Below are 26,922 nucleotides of genomic sequence, written 5' to 3'. Positions count from 1 at the left end.
GCTAGACAAGCCGTTAAAAACAGCTACATATTTCAGGATTCTATTGGGAAATTGCCTGGTGAACGATAGGAAACACTTCATCCGTGGAAACAAAATATAGTATGGCATCAGAATCTTTTTTGCGTTTTTTAATTAACAAAACTAGTTTTGTTTATTTTAAAATGCTCAATATTTATAAAATATTTTTTTTGGGTTTGGGAAATATTTCTTGCTCAAAACTAGAATTGCGTATATTTTTCGGGCAACGCCCGAATTCGACTATTGAGCGTAACATATACGAGCCCTTTTGTTACAACCGATTTCATCCCAAAAGAAAATAATGTTAATTTTTAAATTTGATTAACCGCCTAAGGGTGACTGGAAGTTTCAGCGAAAGACGGAAGGGTAGTTGCGGCCGACCTCGTGTTGTTCAACAATTATAATTACAACATTATAGTACTAGGGTTTTGGCTAAACGGGTGAGAAATATTGGGAAAACCGAGACACAAAATATTTTACGGAGTGAACAAGTTTACCCATTTTATCTTCAAAAAGTACGGGATCTTTTACCCGACGATCCCGAGGCAAGACTTGCTTTTTGTAGATGGTTATGTGAAATGAATAATAGAAATGTGACTTTTATAAGGGCGATTCTGTTAACTGACGAAGCCAGGTTCACGAGAAACGGCATGACAAATATCAATAACGCACACATATGGGCTAAAGAAAATCCTAGGGCCATAGTTAAGACACTTCATCAAGTAAATTTTAAAGTCAATGTGTAGACAGGTGTTGTGGATAACTTTCTTTTAGGACCTCTCATTTTATCAGGTAATTACACTGGTGATTCATTTCTGTTGTTTCTATAAGAAATACTGCCCGATTTGCCTCTAAATTTAAGACAAAATCTTTGGTTTCAACTCGACGGTGCTCCGGCTCATTTTGCTATAAATGTTAAGATTATTTACATCAAGTATTTCCTAATCGCTATTTTTCCTAATTTAATATCTTATGAAACACTCGACTTACTTCAAAAAAACGATTTTATATTTCTCATTTTGACGCCCCGGATTGGCCTCCTTTTCCCGGACATCCTGTATAATGGTGACAATTTGATATAGATATCAGACATTGAGCTAAATAAGCCCATTAAACATAAATTTTGAGAAACGGAACTTAGTTCTAATAAAAGAAAAAAACAACTTTTATGAAAACATTTTATTAATCTTAAAATACAATAAATCAAACTTTTAAACCCTCCGATACCAACATTTCTTTACTCCATGTCCATTTTGGGTTCGGCATCTTCCGCGTCCCTACACTTGGCGTTCTGTAGCTCTCGCCTAATTTCCGCCGTTATAGTGTGATGATTTTGTTTCTTCAAAAGTTCCAATAGTGCGTCTCGTTGCTCTGAAGAAATATCCGCTTTGTATCTCTGTACGAAAGTCAAGAAAGCTTGGTGCCACAGCACCGGCAACTCCCTCTGATCCCGTTCGAACCTTAAAAAGTGGAAAACCAGGGCGTCCACGACCCTATAGGGCAACGCGTATTTCTTATCCAAGAATATCCTTAAAAATATCGAGTTGGCCCCAGTATAATCCATTTCGGCTATCTTTAAAATGGCAGCTGACGAATGCAACATCGGTATCGAGTTTCTTGCTATAACGGATCCCACTATTATCGCCTCTCTTAAGGTGCAATTGCCAGATTCTAGTAGCGGCAGTAAAACACCTGAAATATGGATTATGTAATTGATCCAGGTGACTTAAGTTTAATCGTTTACCCTTCATGAATCCTCCGGGCTTATACAGGGCTTTCCTTAAGGCTTGATAGAGGTGGAAATTTAACCTTTTGTACTCTGCCAAGTCGTCCCTTATCCTAGGCAACAGTACCAAGTTGAAAAACCTCTGGGCCATTTTCTCTTTTAAATTTGACGTGAAAATCCTGGTGCCTTGGTACATGGCGGCCGCAGACCAGCTTGGGGGATCTACACATTATGATGTTTAAAAAAAATGTTTAAGCAGTAAAATGAATGAAACTTTCACCTGTTATATACAAGATCTGTTCCCAATTTCTTAGGCTAGGGATAATTTTGAAGGCTTTGGGTAGTTTACCGCTTCTATAGCGTCTTAAAACGTCTCTTACACCTTCATACATGGCTTTTACTCTGGGGTCCAAGTCTTGCATTTGTAATGAACCGGCATCACTGAAAATGTAGTTATTAAATATAAAAATGATTTATTTCTGTATTGAAAATATGAATTGTCCCTAGACTTAAAAACGATGAAGGTAAAAACTAGACATGGCTATTTTGTTAGAGTATTGTTTTTTGCTTAAATATTCCCATGACATCTAAAAGTTCCAAGAGAGGATGGAATGGACTACAGCTGATTCAACTCATTGTCAAACATATGAGCTTTATCATATCTAATAACTAGACTAAACCTAAGTAGTTAAAAGGATGAAGAATCCCAAAAATATATTCCATAACATAAATGGAATACGTTTTTATTGAATTCATTAGGGATTATTCTTAAATCAAAGCAGTTGCATGACAATTTTTAATTAGGAATATTGATATAATGTAAATTTAAATTTATTATTAATTTGTAAGTCTAGAAAGTTACTTTCAATGGAACTGATTATAATATAATTTTTTAGATAAACTAAAAGATATAATGTTTATTTTGGAAATATTAAAACTAGGTTTCACAGCAGTAGGTCATATTTATTAAGGTGCATTAAAATATTCTTATCCTTATTATTCCACAAGACAGTAACATCATCTGCGAACATAGTAAACTTCCAGAAATATTCAGATTCATAATAAAAATAAAATAGAACTGAAGCTTGAGGTACATCAGCTATAAGAAGGGGTGTCGTTTTTATTATTCAAAAGAGAGCACTGTCTATTTTGTACCAAATTAGAGCAGGGGAACTCATGCAGAGGGAAATTTAAAAGTCTGAATATTCTAATATTTCCAGGTTTAGATATCTTTGAATGCATTATGTTTCTATCAAAAAATTTTACAGTCTTTAGTCACCTTATTCCTCATCATGAGCATAATACAAGAGCTTTAAATAGACTTTCTTTAACAGAGTGTGACTCCATGTATGCATATGTTAAGTTATATAATAAGCTCCATCCCAACAAAAATTTGAGAAAAAAGCTTTTCAATTTATTGTAGAAATAGAACCATATTCAATGTCTGAATAAGTAGCAAGTAATTAGGTATATGTTAAGTTAATCTTATTTTAAAGTTAAAGAAGTACTCCATACTTGCAGTGGATGTTATGTCAATGGGTAACTAAAAATACTTCAGGCATCCTTCACTAAATTTATTTAAAAATTATTAATCCGATATGTTTCGGACATATAACATGTCCATCATCAGGGACACAAATTGAGGGGTTTCTTCAGTACATATTATAGATATAGTGCCTCCGACAAGGTCAAAAGGTTATTCATTTTAAACTTTTGACCTTGTCATATCTATAATATAAATTCATGAAACCCTTCAATTTGTGTCCCTGATGATGGACATGTTATACCTCTTTATTAGGGAAGTTATCATCCAACTGTTATGCTATTAGAGTAATAACACATTCTCTGGGACTTGATGTGGCCAAAATTGCCTACCATGCTCTTATAGAGTCTTATCTGAGATACGGTATTGTGTTTTGGGGTGTGTGCTCTCAGTATTTGTTCAGCTCTCTATTTATTTTGCAAAAAAGAGCCATACGCTATATGTGTGCAGCTCCCTTTCGTAGCCCCTGTAGGCCATTATTTTTAAAACACTCTGTCCTGACATTGCCATGCCTTTTTATTTTAGAGACTGTTTGTCTTATCCACAAAAAATATCGCCATCAACTTGGCCCCCCCTCCTCGGGTTATAATCTCCGAACAACCTTCTCTTTACCTCTGCCTATCCCAAAAAGTGAGCAGATTAACTCCTCTTTTGTGTATGGGGACAGAAGGATTTTTAACCACCTACCCCTTTATATAAGGCTAATAAATTGTGAAAAACGTTTTAGGAAAAATATAAAGAAACTCTTGCTTGCTAAAGCATTTTATTCTGTAGACGAGTTTTTAAATACAATTTTTTGACAGTGAAGAGTTTTGCACAGCGTAATGTGAATTCTTACTACCCTTTCTTTGGGTGTATTCTATATTCTATGTATGTAAGAATTGTTAAAATGTTTATATTTTTGTAAAAGATTATGTTGTCAACTATCTTTAAGATTTTATATAATGCTTTGTTAACAACAGATGATGTTACGTAACAATAAAGCTATTTTTGACTTTGACTATATGTCCAAAACATGTCGGATTAAAAATATTTAAATAAATTTAGTGGAGGATGACTGAAGTATTTTTAGTTACCCATTAATCTTATTTAAGTGTGTGGTGTAATGTAGTTTTATAATTAAAATTAATGTTGTTTCTTTGTATCTTTTTAGCAGAAAATGTTCATTATATTTTGTCCATTTTAACTAGCTTAAATTTTGTATTTAAATTAGTTTTATTTTAGGAAGAGCTATTAAAAATGTGACCTTATTTGATCAATTATGTAAGAAATTTATGCATACATCAGTATTTAAGATCCTCTGGTTAGAGATTTTTCCATTGTATTAAACAGACTGCCGCTACTACTAAAAATATGAAAACCAATCAGAGGTATTAAGTCACAAAATATTTATTCCCAGATAAAGCTGCTCGAAGAATTTAAAAATAGCATCATTCATAGATTTGTTCTCTATAGAACCCAAATTGAAATCTGCTGAATGACTTATTTTTTTAATGCAAAGTTTAGAAACCCATAATTTTTGAAAGAGTTAGCAACAGAGGGACTTTCTCAGTCTTGATGATATTTAAGGAACATTCATTTCTTTAAAATTTATTTATTTATTAACGGAATCCATTTACAAAAGTATTACATAGCATACCCATACAAACATATATATTCAGAAACATTATATACAAAACTATCTATAAATCAGTGTAAGGTGTAGATGAGTTAATTAATTAAAGCCCCTATGAAATAATATTCTTTAACTGCCCCTTAAAAGATGTTATCCTAGAGTCAAAAAAGTTTATCTGTCCTGACAGACCATTAGCACTTCGAGCCATTCGTGTAATTGGCTCATTAATGCCATAATTGGTCTGGTGGAATGGGACTGAAAATATTTCTGATTGTCTATTCAATCTGGAAGGCACCCTAAGTTTAAAAAGAGACAATAACTCAGGACAATCTATAGTAGCATTTAAAACCTTATGCATAAAACATAAGTCGAGTAATGTTCTTCGTGACTCCAATCTGGGTAAGTTCAGGTTATCCCTGACCCACTGATAGTAATACTCCTGTCTCCTGTAACCACATCTAAAAGCCGCCACCCTTAAAAAATTTATTTTGAGTTTTTTCAATCTGCTCAATGTAGCAGTTGTATGACGGGGACCACACAATTGAGCCATACTCCAAGATGGGCCTTACAAGAGAGCAATAAAGTAATCTAAAAGTAAACAAAGACAAATCAGTTGTAGACCGTTGGATAAAACCCAGCATTTTGATTGCCCCACCAGTCACCTGATTGATGTGACTTTTAAAAGACAACCTGGAGTCAATAAATATTCCTAAGTCAGAAACCTCTGTTTTGACACCAATTGCTACATTATTTATTTTATAAAGAAAAGCAATAGGGTTTCTTTGCTTAGAAAAAGTAATCTTATGGCACTTATTGATATTAAGGGACATTCTATTCAAGTGGCACCAATCAAAGAATAAATTGAGGTCTTTTTTGCAAGAGCACAGCATCAGAAAGGGATGTGATAAGCCTAAATAGCTTCACATCATCAGCAAACATTAGCACACAACAATTTTCAAGTTTCCAAACTAAATCAATCAAAAAGAGGCAAAACAAAACAGGGCCCGAGTGAGAGCCCTGTGGCACCCCAGATGGTACCAAAATTTCAGAGGAACATGTACCTCCAAGATTAACAATCTGGGTTCTACCTCTGATGAATCCCAAGATCCACTGAAGAAGAGGCCCCACAATACCTAAAGCCCTAAGCTTCTGCAAGAGTACCCCATGGTTAACTCGATCAAAAGCCTTGGAAAAATCTGTATATATTGAGTCAACCTGAAGTCCCCTCTCCAAGCAGCGGTAGAGGTAGTTGACATACAGCACCAAATTAGCATCAGTAGATCTGCCTTTTATAAATCCAAATTGCTCAGGATTTAATAAAGATTTAAAACTCCAGGCAATCCTATGAGTGACCAGGCAGTCAAGCAACTTTGGCAACTCAGATTGGTTACACACAGCCCGATAATTGGAAATGTCATTTCTACTACCAGATTTAAAAATGGGTTTTAGAAAACTTCTCTTCCAGAGAGTGGGATAAGAACCAGTACCTAGAGATTTGTTAAAAATGAACAGTATTGGTTTCGTAAGAACACAAACACATTTCTTTAGGAAGATTGCCGGAATCCCATCTGGTCCAGAGCAGAGCTTATTCTTAGAGGAAGTAATAACCTCATAAACATCCTGTGTTGACAGAGTTAAAGTGCTCAGACAAATTGATTTATCAAAATCAAAAGATGGTATGTCATTGACTTGCTCATCCGAATAGACGGATGAAAAGTATTCTGCAAACATATCCACAGTATCCGAGATATTCATACTAATCCTGTTATTGTATGTCATTCTGGAGGGAAGACTAAAACCAGTTCTTTTATTTTGAAACAATTAAAAATAATATTGTGCATATGCTGAAAAAAGATTAATGTTCACACAAAAATTTTAATATAGAAAAGGTGAATGATACCAATGATACATTTTATGGATATTCTAACCTGATAAAAGGAGTCATACCTAAAATGTGTGTCCAATTCAGTTTGTTTTTCTGTTATTTTCTCCATAATGATATCAGCTAATGTACGTCTAGGCAAAGGATTCTTACTCATGAATACTTCCATCGCTTTTTCATCCTCCTCATTGATTTCTATGTTTTCGTAAAATGTGTCGGGCTCTAATAAATCCTCCTACAATGCTATACTTGATAATCATAAAATAAGACAGTAGCTAAGCAAGTTCTTACCTCATTATTGTCAGATTCAGAATCACTATGGTCATCATTTCCAAGCTTTATTGCAGCTGGAATTTTCTTACTGTTCGAGGGTGAACCTTCAACCCCATCCTCTAATTCCCTTTGCTGTTCTCTGGCTGCCGATAGGATTTTCCTCGATAAGCTAGAGTCGACATACTAAAAAGAAGTAATAAGTTTAAAGAAATCCTTGGGAGTTTATTGGGGGTTACCTGTTCCTCCTCTGCTTGCCTCAGTCTGACTTTATTCCTCATTTTAGCCTTGGCAAACTTTGAGTCGTAGATATCTTGTTCCAGGGGCACTTTATTGGCCGCCTCTGACGGCTTGCTACGTTTAGTTTTCCCCATATTTTTTGAGATTTTGTGATATTCGGTAGGTTTATTTTGATTTTGCACGTGGTGATGAACCGTTTGACATGTTTTGACAGAGCTGAAAGCTGTCACCCGAAGCGTCAATTTTACCTATCAACGTTGATTGAATATTTGGGAAGATACGCAACCTTATGGGCTAAAACGTGACCGCAAATATGCGTGAAAAATAGATGGCGATTCTCTCCAGTATGCGCGAAAATAATTTCGTCCGTCGCTTCTCATTAGTAATCGGCCGATCATCCGAGTCGTGTGGGAGAGTTTTTGCACAGGTTCGTGTTTGCCGTATTGCAATTTGGTAGTTGTTAAAAATTTTTCTTGGATATCATAATCACAAATAGATATATATATGTAAATGTGTTTAGTTTGTGAGACGATGGCTTCTTTAGGCAAAATTAATCAGTGTGCGTATATTAATTAAGACTTTGATTTATAACAACCTAATATGGGAATCTCAAAATCTTATTAGAAAATCTTTAAAAAAATCTAATTATAAACCTCACAGAAAATTATCTATTTTATCTACAAAAATCAATCCGAACTCTTAAAAATACTGTCTCTTCATGTCTATGAGAGCCATTTTCTCTTTTTCTTTTTTTTACTTTAAGAAAATTTTAAATCAATATATTATGTTTATGGTCTTTAGTGTTTTAAGTATTTTCAATAATTGTTTTCATGATGAAATTCATTCATGAAAAAGATAAAAATAAAGCCTAAAAAGCCTTTAAAGTTATTGAGAAACTGGTTATAGTACGAATGGTAGCTTTCCTAATTAAAAAAAAATAACATATTAAATGAATGTCGAGTAATGTTTTCATTCCTGGAGAGATTATATTTGAGCTTGAAGAAGGTCACTTTGCTGCAGCGGTATTCTGCGACTTCATTCTTCGAACACTTTGACTGTGTCAACCATGGAATATTGCTCGGTAAGCTTTCTAGATATGGGTTTAGGGGAGTTGCTCTAGAATGGTTAAAATTTTGTTTTGTTAGACAGAAAAAAGTTTGTTTGGCCAAATGGCAGTTTGTCTGAACTTTGTGTAGTAAGCAGGGTTCATTTCTCGGTCCTATTTTATTTCTATTGTATATAAATGACCTGGGGTCTCTTCAGATAAGAGGATTCTTCACTATTTTTGCAGATGACACCACTATCTTATGAACAATAATAAAAGCACATTAACCTAGAACAATTTCTAAAGATTTATTAATGATTAAACAGTGGTTTGATGCTAATTTGATGTCTTTAAACATAGATAAGACTAAATTGTTAAGTTTTTATGCTCAGAGCAGTTCATGATTCACAACAAAGAATTGGAAGTGAATAATTTTAACAGATTTCTTGGAATTGTTATCGATCATAAACCTAAGTTTTATGGAGATATGTCAGGAGGCAAAAACTGGCTAGACGATGTTATGCTGTTAGAATGGTTTTAAATGAACTGAGATTGATATTTTTTTTGTCGAAAGTTGGAACTTACTTTCATACAAAAATACCTACAGTATGGAATAACATTTTGGAGTTGCATTAGTAAACGGCTTTTTGACTCGATGTTTGTTTTTAAAAAACAAGCCATTAAATATATGTGTCATAAATCTCCACGGGACATGCAGACCCCTATTTAAAGATACTTTCCTTGTTACGTTTGACGTTTCCTTGTTTCCTAAGATACCTACTTGCTTGTTTATTGTTGAGTCTGCTTGACTAATATACAAAAAATATAAATTGTATCTTCAAAATAATGGCTCCTTAAAACATTATAATATCAGAAAAAAATACAATATTCCAATGACCATCCCGAAAAGTGAACTAAGAATTCTCTTATTTACTTGAGCATAAAAATTTTTAATCATTTTCCAAATGTCATAAAAGTCTCCTCGCTTTAAAAAGTCCTTAACGAAACTTCTTAAAAGCAAATATTTTTATAGCATTAGAATTTTTTGAAGATAGTTAGGAATAGGCCAATAGTATATAATTAGTTTTTAGTAAAGATGTAAAGGTTAGAATTTGTGATGTTACTCTAAAAAAATTTTAAGTCGTCTTGCTTTGAAATTGAAAATACATTTTGTGTTTATACTAGTATGTTGAACCCACTATTGTGTATTGTTTTTAAATTATGTGTTAGTAATATGTCGATTAATGTGCCTATTTTATATCATAAAAGTACCATGTCAACAAGTAGGTACCATGTATTTATGAATAAAGTATGTTTTGAATTTTTTGAAATTCGAAATTGTATTTAAAAGAGAGAGAGGTATATAATATTTAATAGGGATGATTCCAACTACTAGCTAGAAATTACCTCGTTGATAAAGTAATTAAAAGGGTTATTCAAAACTGCAAGTGGCCAACATGGCGTCGACAAGAAGAAACAAAGTTGATTATGACTCTCTAAAGAAGGAACGTCGTATTTAAAAGTTAAAGATGTTAACTTGTAAATGAGAGAAAGTGTTTACAACAATGTATAAATGATTTTATTTTATATTTTCAAATAACGCCAGAAAAAAATAAAAAAACCATTTTGCCAAATTTCACCTTTTTCCTGAATATTAGGAAGTATTTGGCATTTTTCCAATTTTTAGATTGCATTTATTCAATCCTGTATAATCGCAGACATCCTGTATAATCGCGATGAGACCCTTCATACTGTTAAACAAAATATTTCTAGTTTTAACTTTTTCTAGTTTTAAGAATTAGTAATTAAGTGTTTGCCTGTATTGCAAATTAAAATGTGGCCTATTTTCTATATTTTATAGTGTTGTTACACCCTTATTCAAAACCTTTTAAATTTTGCGATTTTATTTTTATATTAATTTCAGTTAAAGGTATCTATTTTTCAATATTTTTGTCCAAAAAAAGTGTACTTCACAGATCTCACTACCCTACACAGTTTTTGAGATATTGGCTGGTTTCACAAACCCGTATTGTCAAAAATCACATTACGGGCTACTTTTTGCAATAAATTATTCACTCTAAAAAACTATAGTATCGTATATAGATATTAAATCTTTAATTATTTAATTTACTCTTTATATTTACGTGAAACCTACCTATATCACCTTTATTTAATATTTTTGTTAATTTTCTAATTAATAAATAAAAGCTTATTGAATTTTTCTTTTGTTTTTATTTATTTATTTTTGTCTCAAAAAAGGATTTTGGTAAGTAATTTATTATTTGTTAATAAAATTTAAGTTGTAAGAGATAGCACCTTCCAATACATTACTTGACCACCACATTTATCTAGTTATTTATGCGAGATCACAGCGCATTTAAATATCGGCAATAACAAAATAAATAAAAGCGCTGTTATCATCATCGCCCTTGTCTTAAAAAAATAACAAAACGGCCGGGCGCCCAAAGATTCCCGCGTCGTTAAACTGCAAATGGTCAATATAGCGCCGACAAAGAAAAACAAAGTTGACGATGGCTCTTTAAAGACAGAACGTCATATTTTAGGGTAGGTAGGTGTCATCGTATAGGCGAGAAAAAGTGGTCACAATAATTTATTCATTTAATAAATACTTTTGTCATATATTTTGAAATAACGCCAGAAAAAAATAAAATGATTTTGCCAAATTTCAGTTTTTTGCAAAATTTAGGAAGTATTTAGATTTTATTATAAAAGGACACTATATTGCTCAACTTTCCTCTAATTGACCACCTCTATTGACGTCCTGTATAACCGTGATGCGGGGTCTTTAAACAAAATGTTTTTTTTTGTTACTAGGTATCTTTTTATAGTTTTAAGTATAGTTGTAACAACTGGTAATTGAGAATTTTCCTGTGTCGCTTAAAACTTAAAATATGGCCTATTTTCTATTTCTATTAACATCCTCACTCACAACCCCTTACTTTACAGATCTCACTACGCTGCACAATTTTTCAGATATTGAATCACATGACAAAATGGGTTACTTTTTACAAAAAATTATTGATCAAGAAGTTATATTACCATCGGTATTAAGTCTTATAAATTATTATTTAAATTATTCTTTATAATATTTACGTGAAACCTACTTATATCTTAAAATTTGTTCCACATATTTTTTGTATATTAGTTTTTAGTTAATTAAGTGCAACGGGCTTTTTATTTAAAAACTTGACCCTCTTGAACACAAAATGAAGGAAACATAATGTTTGTTGGAATTATAACTTGTATTAAACTTTTTTGGTAATTTTGTAAAAATAGCTTTTTATATATATTTTTGTATTAATTTTTGTCTCAAGAACATATTTTGGTAAGTAATTATTTGTTTATAAAATTTAACTTTTAAGAAATTTCAATATGCCTCCACCCTTAAGTATATCACTTATCACTTGACCACTACATAAATGACACTGTGTTGTATGTTCAAAAAAAATAATAAAAACATAGTTGGCAGCATCATCCCATATCTTAAAAAAATATCCAACACGGCCGCGTAACCGGAGATTCCATCGTCGTTGAAAACCTGACTCAAAGAAGCCAAAAGCCAGGTCCACGCAGCTAAAATAAATCGTTCCTAGATTTGACGCTGCGCGGCAGCACCACACGGTGCACGAAACTGAACGGCAATCCGATAGTCGACTGGGTACACTTTTTAACACAGGATTGCGTATCTTCCCAAATATTCAATCAACGCTATCAAGTGACGTCCGTTGAGAGGCGCTAAATGCATAAACGTACACAGTGTTGCCATTGTGAGAGTTTCTTCTTATAATTTGCTACAAGAACAAAATCAGTGGAACATGCGATGGCGCGCTTTTTAGATTATTTAAAATTGAAATATTACTTCATTTTGGGGTTATGGTAACTTGAATACGGCTTCTGGTAGAAAAAATTAAATAAAAAACAAATAATAAATTATGATGTATTTCTCTTATACAACCATTTATATCGTTATAAACGCGACAAATATAAACATACAAATATAAATATATACACATATTAACAATATACTAGCGTACACGTCTCTACTTATTATGAATAAAATAACATATCGAGTATAATAGGCGAGTAATTATATACTTTATAAAAAACAGTTGGCGTTAATAAACACACAACGGAGATTATGGTTTTTATAAAATATTTGTTTTTGGAAGGCAAGTTGCGGAATGTTTTGATCGAGAATCGTCTGATTGATGTTTATTCTTAAATACTAGTGCAGGCTTAAATCATAATACGAGACAGTGGCGGCTCATGAACATCTATATTGATGAGAATATTGCTGAGACGTTCTTAATTCCCGTTCAAATGTTATATAAAATTATTGTTTTGCAGTTGAAAGATTAATAAAAATGTTTTTTCTATATGGCGGTTATTTATTTTTTTTTACTAATGAAGGCAAAAAAAATATTTGTTTTAATTACACGAACACTTTTATTACTCCTTCGCCTGGTCTGTAAAAAAAAAACACAAAAACTACCTTACGAGACTGGAAAAATGCAAAAAAAACTCCCTAAAAAATAGTTTTTAGTGCTTTAAGGCCGCCACTTCTGCAACCTTAACAAAAAACACTCTTAATTAACATATATACGCACTGACAACCATTAAATCGATGTTACGGCAAAGGCTTTTAAAGTATACATAGATGTAATTAATTAGCTATACCACATTGATCCTACATATACAACAAATATAATATTCTAGACTGTAGTGCTTCAGAACTGAAACAAAGAGGGCGTTGTAGTAGGAGTTATGACTGATATAAAGGCACGATTTCTTTTTCATGGTTCTTGTTAAATAATTACAAAAAGAAATTCTTATATGGTGATTAACTAAAACAATTCATAGTCAGTTCTTTTTAGAAAGGAGAGCAAATCGTGTGAAATAATCGTCTTATGTGCCACGTACATATAAAAATTTTATATCAACATGCAATATAATATACATATAATATACAGTTTTTTACGGAATCACAACGTACACTTCTAAATACTTTCCTTAATATTCCATGGAGTGTTTTAATACCAAAAATTCATCAAACCGGCACTCTGAAAGTTTGAATGTTCATTATAATAAAATTATTTGATTCGTTGATGAAATTCATTGACGTAACATACTGGGAAGAAGTTCAAATTTATTAGATTGTCCTGGTCGACAATTTTATATAATAGAAGGGGTGGCCATAGTTAAGTCTATATAGTCTTGGAGATTGTAACAGCCTCCCAAAAAAAACTGATTATTATTTAATGTCTTAATTAAGGCTTAAACCAGATATTGTCAAGATATAATCTTTGCAAAAATTAAGTGACATTTCCAGGTATTTTTCTTTGTTTTTCTGAGAGAACTGAAGAAATTTTTCAAATGCCCGCACGGAATTCTTTAATAATAACTATAATAATATACTTTATTTGCCAACAAAATCGTATACAGGACGACAAAGCAACGTCATACAAAAGAGGATCTAGCTCCCATAGGGTACATTAATTTTTCTTATCTAGAATTCATAGAGGCAATATACTTATATAAACAAAATAACAAAATTTAAAATAAATATTCTAAATATCTAACACAAGTTAAAATTATTATCCAAAAGAAAAATTATAAAAACATTTAATCTGCAACCAGTGGTAAACAGCTTTTTTAAATTGGACTGTAGATTCAATGCTTCTAATATCAGCAGGTAGCATTCTATAAGCCCTGATGGCCATGTAATGAGAACCTCTTTCATAGTAAGCTGAATTGTAAACAACGGTAAAAACTTGGGGGTTATTTTGGATGAACAATTAAGATTTAAGGAACACCTTAAAAAAATTTTTCAAAGAACTTTTATGTCCCTGAAAACATTGTATAATAACCGCCATATGTTAAATGTAAAGTTAAGAAAACAATTATGTGAATCCCTTGTACTGTCTCATTTTAATTATGCTGACGTAGTTTATGGGTTTTGTCTAGATTTGGAAAGTCGGGTAAGAATTCAAAGGGTCCAAAATGCTTGCGTTCGATTTGTTTATGGTCTCCGAAAATTTGACCATGTATCTTATTTATATAGAGATATTAGATGGCTTAAAATGGATATGCGCAGGATATTACATTTTGCAGTGTTTTTATTGAAAATAATTAATGACACATCTTCCCCTGTCTCCCTTAAAGAAAGACTAATTTTTCGGGACACTGTTCATGGTTTAAATATAAGGTTTTCTAAAAGAATTACGGTTCCACTTCATCATAGTGCCATGTTTCAGAGGTCATATTCTTATAATGCAGCAAATATTTTTAATAAAGTACCAACAAACCTAATTAATTTATCAATTCAATCTTTTAAAATAAAATTCAAGGAACATCTATTTAATTTGCAAACCAATGGAGATTTTTTTTAGTGGCTTTTGTTATTTGTGCAATTTTTCTGGCAAATTTAATGTTTGTTATGCAAGTTTCTTCTAGTTTCTTCTAATTGTAATATTTAATTAATAATTTATTGTAATTTACTAATTAATTTGCCTAAGATAATTTTTTTTTTAACTACCTAATTTATTAACTGATGGTAAAGTATAGCTTCTGGTTCAGTAGAGTAGCTCTTTAAAGCTAGACTGCGCCAGTGGTTTATGCTACTTTTTTTTAATAATCTTTTTTTTTTCAGCTTTTTAATAATGTTTTTTTTTTCTCAGCTATGTTTATGTAATTTTAAAAATAAAAGGCATATTTATTTATTTATTTAATTATGCAATGGAATGCGGAGATCGCTTCTATGTCGTGTAATCATAGTCACATCCTCAGCGTACATTGCCCTATTCTCAACAAACAAATGATTGTGTCTCTTCACAAATAACACCAAGGAAGAAAAGTATAAAGAGGGAAGGGTGAGTATTTTTAGTTTGCAGAAGTAAGGTCTACAGGAAGTTCTGTAGGTCATGCCCAATAAACAACGAATGATACGCTTTTGCATTCTAAATATATCTAGAGCTCCTCTTGCAGATCCCCAGAAACAGATACCATATTGTAAGATCGATTGTACCTGTCCGAAATAAAATACACTACATCCCTTAATCTTCTAATCAATCCGCACAAGCTAGCTAATCTGGAATAAAGGTTTTTAATATGTTTCTCCCAATTTAAATTGGGGTCAATGTGTATTCCTAAGAATTTAATACTATTGGCTACAGGGATTGACTGCCCACCAGACCACACAAGTAGAGATTCTGAGACAATATTGGCCTTCGAAAAATTAATCAACCCCGTTTTACCAGAGTTCAAAGACAACTTACTGTCCAGACACCAGGTCCTCATGCGCTCCACTGCGGATGAGCAGCCCCGTGAAAGATCTGCCACTGTCTTTCTGGCAACTATAACTGATGTGTCGTCGGCGAATTGACAAATCATATCAGAAGGGAACAGCTGAGGCAAGCCATTGACATATAATAGGAAGAGCACAGGTCCCAAGATTGAGCCCTGAGGCACACCTCTTCCTATAATTTGGGGGCGGGAAAACGTTGGTGAGCGGGAATGTGTCACACAAACTATTTGTTCTCTTTGCTCTAGATATGAACTGAGTAATTTAGATGCTGCACCCCTGATGCCATACCGTTCCAGGATGTCCAGCAGTAAAGAATGGTCAACCGTGTCAAACGCCTTAGACAAATCGAAATACAGTCCAGCTACTCTGGCTTTTCTCTCAAGATTCTCCATAATATATTGTATTGCACTATAAATGGCCATTTCCGTCGATCTTTTGGGAACGAATCCGTATTGGTGTTTATTTATTATTTGATGGTGAGTTAAATAATTAATAACTATTTGATAGATAACCCTTTCAAATACCTTCGATATGGATGGTAATACGGATACTGGCCGATAGTTGGCAATATTCGTTTTTTCTCCCTTCTTAAAAACAGGCACTACTTTTGCCCGCTTAAGAGCAGAAGGAAAAATTTGGGTAGAAAGACTCTCATTGATCACATTGGAAATGGGTCCAGCTAAGTGAATCCCAACAAACTTTAAGACGAATACCGGAATTTCATCCAAGCCAGAGGAAAATTTATTTGGAAGGTTCATCAATATCTTAAAGATATCCTGAGAATTAACGGGATTGAGAAATATGGTTGGATAATCATTATGCAAGTCATGTATATTGGAGTTACAGCTTTGTTGATGGTCAAGAGTAAAATGTTTAGCAAATAATTCGGTGATTAAAGCTGGGTTTTCAATGGACTGACCATCTTCCCTTAAAACAATATTGTTGTTAGTTTTATTTTTACCTGACTCAGATTTTATGATTGACCATGCTGATTTTATCTTGTTTTTTGAATTTTGGATTTTGTTATCATTTATAGACTTTTTATAAGAGGAGATGTAACGTCGATATTGTTTCCTTTCATGTTTGTATGTAACGTAGTGTTCCCTAGAATTAGTATATTTGTACCAAACATAGAGATCTTTTATGTAGTTTGAATATCTTTTTATCTCTGTTGTAATCCAGGTTGGCTTCTTATTTTTCAACCTAGTCGTACATATTGGAAAAGCCAAATCAAAATAATAGAAGAGAATACGAAAGAAAGTATTATATTTTCCTTCAACTCCTTCAGCAGAATAGACCTCCTCCTATGCCTCTGACATCAGCATATTGTAAAATCGATTCATGTTATGTGTTGAGAATTTTCGTCGCTTCACAACCATACCACATTGGGGAACCTCCATCTGTCTCTTAAAAACAAAAATTTGAGGATAATGATCAGACAGATTAGAAACAAGGACTTCAGAAGATATGACAACACTTGAGTTCATATTTGTAAAGATGTTATCCAACTGAGAGGCACAGTGAGCAGTGATTCTAGTGTTGGAGTTAATGTAAGGTATTAGACCAAAGGTCTGCATTAGCCCAAGCAAGGCCATCACGCCATGGTTAAAGTTAAAGTCTCCTGAAATAATAAAAGAAATTTTGTTATTATACATCTCATCAAGTAGGTTAGCAAGATTGTGGAGAAAAAAATTGGCTGTTACCACTAGGTGATCTGTAGACACAAACAACTATTATGGAATTATTGCTATTAATAACAATTTTAGAAATGCAAAGTTCAAAGTCTTTTTCTGTGCCAGTCTGTAGACTGTTTACTTCCTCTACTTTAACATGATCACTGAGATCATCTTTATAAAATATAGCAGTGTAATGGAATTTCGTCTTAAAAACTTCTAAAACAGCGCTCGAAAAAATAAAACTATGACGCTCTGATTACAATTCTGTCATCGTTCAGGTGATTTTTCTTCTATATCCTGAAAGACGTGAATAATTTCCTCAACTAGGAAGAAATCTGGATTGTGAGTGGCCTAAAAAGACTCAAAATGAATCTGAATCACTTAAAAAACTCAGAAAATGATGCTGACACCACTTTAACAACAGTCAGTTGATTATTCTTCGATTTTCGAGAGATATGAGTGTATTTTTTAACTGTCCGGTCTTCTATGAATAAATCTGGATTCTTAATACCACAAAGCGTCTTAAATTGATTCTGAATCAGTCAAAAGACTTGGAAAATGATGCTGAATCTCTAGTTCAGGCATTTAATCTTCAATTTCCTGTAAGAAGTGACTGATTTCTTCAATTGCCCGGAAGAAATGCAGACGTTCGGGAATGTTCATTTTTAATTTCATCCTAAAAATGCTATTATTCTATGATATATTTCGGTACTTTATGGTAAAGAAAAATGAGATATTTTCCTAACAACTGGTCCCTATAGCTCTTACTTGAAAGACTTGCTATAATATCTCTTTATACAAATATATTGAATTAAAATTAAAATCTGTTGGTATCTTTTTTGATCTTACTAAAGCATTTGTGGGGTATAAACGCAAAACGCGACATGTCCATTTTTCAACGAAAATGACCTTCATGTGCACCCAGAAAGTGTATAAATTTCTCTATCTGCCACTAATATATTTACCTGCAAACCACGACATTTACGCTTATAAACGCTCGTTAAAAATTTCGGTTAAACGCAAAATGCGACATCGCAACCTGCATTTGAGATTCAAAATGCGACGTTGTCCACACGACCAACCAGCGAGCAGCTTACTAACACCTGATAAATCGTATGTTTTGGTATAAACGTATTATTATTTTTTTCTTTACAAGCATGCAAGCACGAGGGTGAAATTTGTTGATATTCTGTGCGTGTGTTTTCATAATGATTATAGATATAATGGCCGATAACAACAAGAAACTCTTGCCGGATACCCAAAATCGAGCTCGAAAAAGATCTTTTCAACCACAAGAATGGAAAAGGGAAAAATCTAAAGTAGCAAGGTAAGTTAAGACCAAGTATAAAAATAAAGAAACGTAATAAATGTTTACAATACGTTAAATGACTGTGATATTAATATTTTTCTCATAAATATTTGCCCTTTTAATAATATTTAAAAATGTTGCTGAAGTTTTTGTTTAATTCTTTGCCGAGTTTTTATTGTTTGAGAAATAATTAAAATTGCTTAAATTATTAATAATGTAATGCATATTTTCTACGACTATTCCAACCTATAGAAACAAATTCATAAAAAAATCGAGCAATCGGCAAAGCTATTTCAAGCTGAGCTTATTTTTTTTTTGTTTCAGATATTCACCTAAATCTTTACCAGAATTTCCCAAATGTGGACATAGGGAAAGTAATGGACCATTTCTATGCTGGCATCTTACCATGAACGATATGAAGGAGTTTCATAGAAGTTTTTATTCAAGCAAGAAGAAAGCTGACCAAGAGGCATTTCTTTTAAGTTATTGCTCAGGATCCACGCCTGCAAGAAAAAGAAGTAGAGGGCGTGCTGCTAGTAAGCCAAAAGCAGTGTCTTTAACCTATAAGGTACGACAGCAAGACGGTAAAGCAGTTCAAGTATGTAGGGAGGCATTTCTGGGTATCTTAGGAGTGAAAAAGGACAGAATATTGCGCCTGGTGAAAAAGTTTATAAACACAGGAACAGCGCCAAAGGAGAATCGTGGCGGTGATCGTGTTATGGGGAAAAACGATGACAAAAATGTTTGCATGAAGACATTCATTGAATCATTAAGGTGCACCGAAAGTCACTATTGCCGCTCTGATAGTCCGCATCGTGTTTATTTGCCTTGTGACTTAAACATAAAAAAACTATGGAATGTCTACAACGAACAAGCTGAGCCTGATCAAAAAGTGAAGCAGTGCTACTTTCGAAAATATTTTAATAGGAAATACAACGTTGGATTCGGAACACCTCAAACAGATCTTTGTTCAACCTGTCTTCAATATAAAGAAAAAATTAGGAGATGCACGGATCCTAAGGAAAAGCAGTCATTTATTACAAATCACAGAGTCCATACTCTTCAAGCCAAAAGCTTCTTTGCTTTTCTCAAACAAAACTCCGATGAAGTAGTAAATATTTCTTTTGACTGTCAAAAAAATTTACCCCTACCGAAATTACCCGATCAGCAGGCCTATTTTTCAATGCAAATTAACTTTTTTAATTTTGGAGTTGTCATAGGAAGTTCAAAATCACCATTAACAAAAGAAAACGTAAGGTGTTATACATGGACAGAAGTCGAAAGACCCAAGAGCTCCAATGAGATTGCATCTGCTATTCATCATACTCTAAGTACCGTCAAATGGGGTTAAGTGAATCAAAATAAGTGGTTTTTTTCGTTTTTCTGCCAAAGTATTAAATTAAAAAATATGTAAAAAATATTGTAGATTCTGGTAAACGTCTTAAAAGATTTTGTTAAAACTTGTAAGCATTTAAGCATGGGAAGTCCTCCATTTTTTTTGATAAAGTCTGATTCACTTTACCCTCCGGTTTGGGGTAAAGTGAATCATGTATTAGAAGTGCTGTAAAATTCACTTTAAACATAATGTGGGTAAAATGAATCAACAAAAAATAAAAAAAGAAGATTTAAACGGAAAAAAACACTTAAAAAAAACAAATTCTTTATTCTAAAGGTAACAAAAGTAAGATTAAGTAACAAAGTCTTATTCTATAACACATTCTATTACAGAATATTAAGGCTTTATAAAAACAACAAACTTAGGAACTTTTCTTTAAACAAAAATGGCACTCTTGGTAAAAAAAACTTAAGTCTACATACAAAACATAGGAAAATTAACAAAAAAGAAATTACTCCAACTTTTTAAATTCGTCGTTGTCTAAGTTAAAAACAAATTTACCCCTCTTGAAAGACTTTTGACGCAGTTTTCTAATAATTTGGTCTTGGCTTATTAGGCAAAGGTCCTGTATTTCTGGATAAACAAAATACCCCTTTTCCGAGTTTCCCTTTTTTCTCATGGCATTTATAGTAAATTCTTTTTTCTTTGAACAATTCTCGATTTTGTCAACAAACAATCGATCTTGTTTCTCGGTTGAAAACTTTGCAATAATAAACTCCCCAATCCTTGGCTCCATGGATAAGTCTGTGTCGATCATGTAAGTATCATCATTCGATGTCGACGGATTTGGATCAAACTCGTCAAAGTTTTCAACAATATTTTCGAAATCACTTAGGGAAAATTCTTTATCTAACTCTCGATCTAACTCATCATCCGATATTTCCAGGGCTCTTCTTTCGTTTTTTTTCATGTTTTTTTTAGATGATTTTTTTGTGGGTGTTTTATCTATTATCGTTGATAATAAACTTTGACTTGACACACTTTTGCCAGCCTCGATAATAATTTTTTTTCCTCTCTTTGTTGATTGATTCGGGGTAGTTTTTAAATTTTTTAGGTGACTGATTATTGTGTTACTCCCGGCCTGATCATTATTCTCACCATTTTCATCGATGTGTAAATTTCGTGGAATTTTATTTAAAACTTTGTTGGGATCGAGCGGAAAAATTCCACATGCCTTAAAACCAGCAATGGAATTTTCTTTCGACTTTATGGCCAACCTTTTCCACACTCTGTCTCAGCAGCCTTGGAAACTCCGTTTTGGGAATGACTCCACGGTGTTTTAGTTTCCATTGTTCCAAGGTGGATCTCCATGCAGCTTTTAAAGGCCTAAAATACGCGACATCGAGCGGTTGAAGCAAATGAGTTGAATTGGGAGGGAGTAAGACAAAATCAATTTCATTATTCTCACATTGCTGTACGACATTAGTGATAATGTGGCAATTTAAGTTATCGCCTATTAAAACTTTACGCTCAGCAAGCTTTCGAAAATAAGGCATGACAATTGTCTTAAACCAGTCCTCAAATATATCAGAGTCAAACCATCCACTCATGCTTCTGTTATATCTTGCTCCTTCAATTCCTCCCTCTGTCCAACCATCATAGGAATGTTTTGCCTTGTATACCGTATATGGAGGCAGTAATGTTCCATCAGTGGCTATTGCAAACATCACAGTTGTGCTGGTCTTTGAGGAGTCTATTAACCTATGGGCATGCTTTGCACCTCTTTTTGTAATTACTTTAGCCGACCCGGGATCATCCACAAAATTGGTCTCGTCGTAATTGATAATATTTTGAGCAGGGACGTCTTTCAACGTGACCTGCAAGTTTTCAAAATATTTTTGAATAACCTCGCGGGTTAATGCACCTCTAACGCGTTTTGTATTTTCAGCCAACTTAACGGTAAGGTCTTTATTTCTGCTCATAAAACTTTTGAACCAGTCCATCCCTGGCATATTTTCTTTAAATCTGGAATCCCTTACTCCTAGTCTATTTAGATATTGTTGCACAATTGCTCTAACGTCTGTACTTTTTAATGGGAATCCCCAGTCGGCGCAAATTTTGATTGTCTCCTTTAGTCTTAGCTCTTGCTCACCACTTAGTACAGGCTGTCGACCATATTTTAAAGAATGTTTGCCATGATATCTTCTTTGAATGGTACTGAAAGGTACACCAAATCTTTCAGATGCTTGTCTCATGGACATATCACCTCGTCTAACCGCTGCCACTGCTCGACGAACATATTCTTGATCGTAGTTACATTTTCCCTGCGGCCCCAATTTTTTTTTGTAAATTCTCGGCATGCTAAAAAGACCAAAACTAATAAAAAAATATTTCTTATATAAAAAATTATTAAAAAAAAAAGTTCTAAAAAATTTAATCATAAATTTACAGCGACACTTAATAGATTCATTTTACCCATTAAAGTTACCATCTTAGAAAAAAAAAATGCTAAAATTCAACAAAAAAAAATTTACCAAAAATTAAGCACAAATTTGTTTATTAATGTCTAATAAACACATTAATTACATTCAAGTAAATAAATATTAATATTGATCACTTCCGCAACCAATCGTTTCCAAAGTTTTGTAAAATACAAAAAAATCGTTTAACCGGAACATGTCGTTATGGTACTCACGTGTATTTTTTTGAGCAGCGAAACACACCCTACCACATACAAAGACATACTAACGAGGTCATCTCGATGCAATAATGTCACTATATGGGGCAGGTCTGCGACGGGATCGACTTTTTTGCGGAAATACCCGATTAATTCATTTTACCCACTATGATTCACTTAACCCCGTTTGACGGTACGTATGAGTTTAAAGCTACTAACAAAATCATTCGACTTTTCTGCGATGGTTGTGGGGGGCAGAATAAGAATTCGATTTTTATCGGAATGCTTTGCAACTGGTTTAATTCCAATGCGCCTCCGAACATTGAAGAGATACAAGTATTTTTCCCTGTAGTAGGTCATTCTTTTATGCCACCTGACAGAGTTTTCGGCAATATCGAAAAAGTAGTCCGAAGAACTGCGGAGATCCTAAAACCTTCTCATTACGTGAACGTGATAAAAGATCGGGCAACAGTTTTTAAAATGGGTGTAGATTTTCAGGTTTTCGACTGGAAAACTGAAATAAAAAAAACTTTAAAACCTACTACACAACGGCACTTCAAATTTAAACCAGCAAAAAGATTCGTTCTAACCAAAAATAAATTAGGCACGGTTTTAGTCAGAGGCGGAGCATTATACAGGAGTGATTTAGGACAAGCAAAAGGTATTTGTAGAAAAGGGAAGGGAATTGAAGCAGTAAGGCCTAAAACACTCCAAGTTGGACTGAGAATAAAAGAAGATAAAATTAAAAGCATTTCAAACTTATTAAAGACTCACTACGGGGATGAATGGAAATCAAACGAAGCATTAGGTTATTTCAAAAATATTTTCGACAGCAATGTAGAAAATAATTTTGAAAGGCAGGTTGATGCCGATGAAAATGAAATAATAAGTGACGAAGAAATTAATATCTAAAAATAAGTTTTTGTAAAAGTTTTTTTTATTTTAATAAAGTTTTTCTAAGTGACTTGGTTTTTTTTCCTAATAAAAAACGGGAGCTAATAATTTTAGTAAGTTGGGTTTATCGTTGCTCTGCTCGATTGTTGTGTGCAAAATAAGATATGTCCAAGCCTTAGTTTCAGAATGCGACATGTCCAAAATATAGCTCTAAATTAAAAGAAGCCTAATGATTATGCATTCATCAAAATGGTAGGGTAGACATATTTAACAATTCAGTTTTAAACAATAATTAAAACTTTCAATAAAGCAATGAAAACCTCGAAAAAGGTTTTTTTTTGTTTTCTCAAATTGTAATCTAATGGACATGTCGCGTTTTGCATTTATACCCCACTTGATACCATTAATCATGCTTTACTATTAAATAAGATCTTTCATTATGGTATAAGAGGTCCGACTTATAAATGATTTGAATCATATTTGACAGGTAGAACCCAGGCTGTTAGATTGAGAGTTAGTGGTCAGGTGACCATATCTGATTGGGCAACTGTCGTCACTGAGGTTACACAGGGTAGTGTTCTTGCGCCAATTTTATTTTTACTTTTTATTAATGACTTGTCTCTCCTGGTTAATGACAGCTACATAACACACGGGCTATTTAGGACCGGAGCTTACTCATTAAAGAGCAGTCATCAAGTAGCCTCATCCAACAACACTCCACCAAGTTCTTGGGAATTGTAATTGATAGACATCTATCGTGGGATCTTCAGGTGGAATCTGTATGCGATAGATTTTCCCGCAGCAATTATTCCATCTTGCAGCTTCGAGACTATGTGGATGCATATACACTTAAAAGTTTTTATTATGCCGCAGTGCAATCCACTCTATCCTATGCCTTATTAGCTTGGGGTAATTCCCCCAGTATTGGGAGTGTGCTAATAAATCAAAAACGCATTGTACGTACGATGTTTAGACTTTCCTTCAGAGAAACTTGCCGTGGTACTTTTAAAAAAGAAAAAATCCTAACTATAATTAACATCTATATCTTGGAGGGCGCATGTCAAGTACATAAAAATCTTTCAAACTACATAAGCTCTGGAGATCTTAATTTTTATAAAACTCGAAATGCAGATAAATTATATATTCCTTTTATCCGGTTATCGCAGGTACAGGATGCTCCGGAAATTACATCTCTCAAAATGTTTAATCATCACCCATGTAGAATAAAGAGCGCTAAGACTTTTCCAACTTTTAAAAGGGCTCGTAGGACCATGTTAGTTGACAGAATTCTTCAACTGCAGATTTATTGACTAAATTAAGTTAAATTTGTTTTCTTTCATATCTTTGTAATTTTATACTATTTTTATTAGCACTGTAGTTTTTTATTGACAATTCCTATATGTTGTTATGATGTCGATGGAAATAAATGATTTGATTTGATTTGATACTTAAACCAGCGGCCACCCTAGTATACATAACCCCCAAGACAATCATTTAACTTCGGTTAAAGTGATCGATTCGACCAGTGTGTCGGTTTCATGAATGTTTGGTATAAAAAACTCCTATTTCAGGGGCGCCTTGAATTTCACCTCCCGCTCCTTTTTGGGGCCCTTTACGGATTTCGTACGTTGGAGAGGCGGGGTCGAGTGCACCTCCGGTATCCGGAGGCTGGTGGTCGAATTTTGTTGGATGAAGGGGGATTTTTTGGGGAACTGGGTGGCCACCAGCGGTACCCACGTTTGCGGTTTCGAGGTTTGAAGACGGCTGGTCGAACCTACTAAAATTTAAAAAAAAATTAGGCCAGGGGATCTATTGATTTACTATTGAACTATGAACTATTAAGAGATATAGTCGTTTGGCGTGACACTCAATTCACCAAGGAGATCTGTATACTAAAGGTGTTTATGTAAAAATGAACGAAAACTAGTTTTAGAAAGTTGCCAGATCGGATGAACCCGCCTCTTGATAATGTTATTGTTATATACACCTAATGATAATTAGGTAGCTAGAAATAATTATAAATATAAAACTTGGCAATACATTTATACACGTTGAAGGGCTCACTTAAGCTGAAAAGCCTAAATTAAAAATAAATCGTCAACAGGTGTTTTGAACACGTTGTAAACGGTATTGTGCCTGTTGATCTAAACAGGGAAAATAAACTATCAAACAATATTGGATATTGGATCTTCGTAGGGCGAAGATCTAATGCTCTCTTGGTTCTAGCTGAACCAAGAGATTTCCCATACAATTCGGACTTACAATTCGGACTAAAACAGTTCGCATTACTGCTCCTGTTGTTGTTCGCTGTGGCACTCTTGTATGCCTGAGACCTCACTAATCCCGTGGTGCCGGTGTTGACCGCGTCCATGGACATGCTTCTGCTGTTAGTTTTGGCCCACAAGGCGTTACGTTTGCCTCTGCTTCTTTCCTCGCTTAAACCGCTTAAGTGCTCGTTGAGTGCGTACAGTTTTTGTGTGATGTCTTTACCTAAAATCGAAGCCCTTAAAATTAGTGTTAAAAAGCATTAAAGAAACCATTGTTTTTTTTCCAGCTAAAGTATTTTTGGTGCCAGCTAAAAATTGAAATCTTCAAGATAATAAGAGTAATTTTCAGTTTCTTGCTGTCAGTTCAATTAATTTTTAATTTTCTCTCAACTAATTAATTTGAAATAATTTGATTTTTGATTAGTTTCTTCTATTAAATACTTTCAACTTGCAGGGTTCCATTTGTTTCTGGCAACCGAATTTTATTAGTTAATTAATTAAATCATTAGTCCAGGCAGTCGAAGTTGAACCTAATTTCTATTTTTTTTTCATTAATAGTTTTTCCTTTTTTTTTGATAACTGAATTAATTTTTAAATGCTTCTACATTAATTAAATTTTTAACATCATTTTGATTTTTTTTTAAATTAATTAGTGCTCCTATCAGGCAGCCGGAGCGACATTCGTTTCTCAGTTCTTGTTAATTAGTTAAATTTTCTTACAGGTATTTAGAATACTTTTTGAATAATTTCTTTAAAAAAAATATTTTATTCTTAAATTTGTTTAAAATTTTTCATTTTCATGATAATTCTTCGACGTAGGTAGAGGGACAAAAAGCCTACATAGCATGCGATATGCCCTGTATATACCTATAAAGTCCAGAAAGTGCAAAAAATATCCTGTATGTTCTATGTATATATATTACTCATTTAGATTAACTTATTTTTTTATGTTCAAGTATAAATAATAAATGTATATATTTTGTGAACATTACCGTCGCCTATACCTTCGATATATACATCGACAATGACGTCTCTTGGCGTCATTTTAGGAAAGTCACTTTGATGTCTAAAAAAGAACAGACAATGTCTAGAATTCAACC

The 26,922-nt window shown here is 33.3% G+C and overlaps 2 protein-coding genes across 2 annotated transcripts in view; both read right to left on the bottom strand.

Annotated features, from left to right (window-relative positions):
- Positions 1-1,182: 1,182 nt before the first annotated feature.
- LOC126743877 (bystin) lies at positions 1,183-7,515 on the bottom strand. Its single transcript, XM_050451117.1, has 6 exons — positions 7,294-7,515; positions 7,076-7,240; positions 6,850-7,019; positions 2,025-2,185; positions 1,763-1,966; positions 1,183-1,710 (listed from the first exon to the last, which is right to left on the bottom strand). Exons 1-6 carry the CDS (start codon positions 7,426-7,428, stop codon positions 1,256-1,258), a joined length of 1,290 nt encoding a protein of 429 aa, XP_050307074.1. The 5' UTR covers positions 7,429-7,515; the 3' UTR covers positions 1,183-1,255.
- Positions 7,516-12,283: 4,768 nt separating this feature from the next.
- The window catches only part of LOC126743714 (blood vessel epicardial substance-B-like), a 53,170-nt gene continuing 38,531 nt past the window's right edge, over positions 12,284-26,922 (bottom strand). The window contains exons 7-8 of the mRNA XM_050450928.1: positions 25,818-26,045; positions 12,284-25,332 (exon numbers count right to left, since the gene is read on the bottom strand). Of these exons, the coding sequence (XP_050306885.1) occupies positions 25,118-25,332; positions 25,818-26,045 (443 nt within the window). The 3' untranslated portion in view covers positions 12,284-25,117. The remainder of the gene's footprint in view (positions 25,333-25,817; positions 26,046-26,922) is intronic.

The sequence above is a fragment of the Anthonomus grandis genome, chromosome 13 (assembly GCF_022605725.1).
Source record: "Anthonomus grandis grandis chromosome 13, icAntGran1.3, whole genome shotgun sequence".
In the NCBI taxonomy this organism is placed as follows: domain Eukaryota; kingdom Metazoa; phylum Arthropoda; class Insecta; order Coleoptera; family Curculionidae; genus Anthonomus; species Anthonomus grandis.
This window is presented reverse-complemented; position numbering and strand designations above follow the sequence as displayed.

What these genes read in the sequence shown, in the direction of transcription:
- LOC126743877 (XM_050451117.1), bottom strand. Translation starts at nt 7,428, where the DNA reads ATGGGGAAAACTAAACGTAGCAAGCCGTCAGAGGCGGCCAATAAAGTG. An exon ending in CTGAATCTGACAATAATGAG is followed by an intron (nt 7,020 to 7,075) that starts GTAAGAACTTGC and finishes ATAGCATTGTAG; the next exon opens with GAGGATTTATTAGAGCCCGA. An exon ending in GCCCGGAGGATTCATGAAGG is followed by an intron (nt 1,711 to 1,762) that starts GTAAACGATTAA and finishes TCCATATTTCAG; the next exon opens with GTGTTTTACTGCCGCTACTA.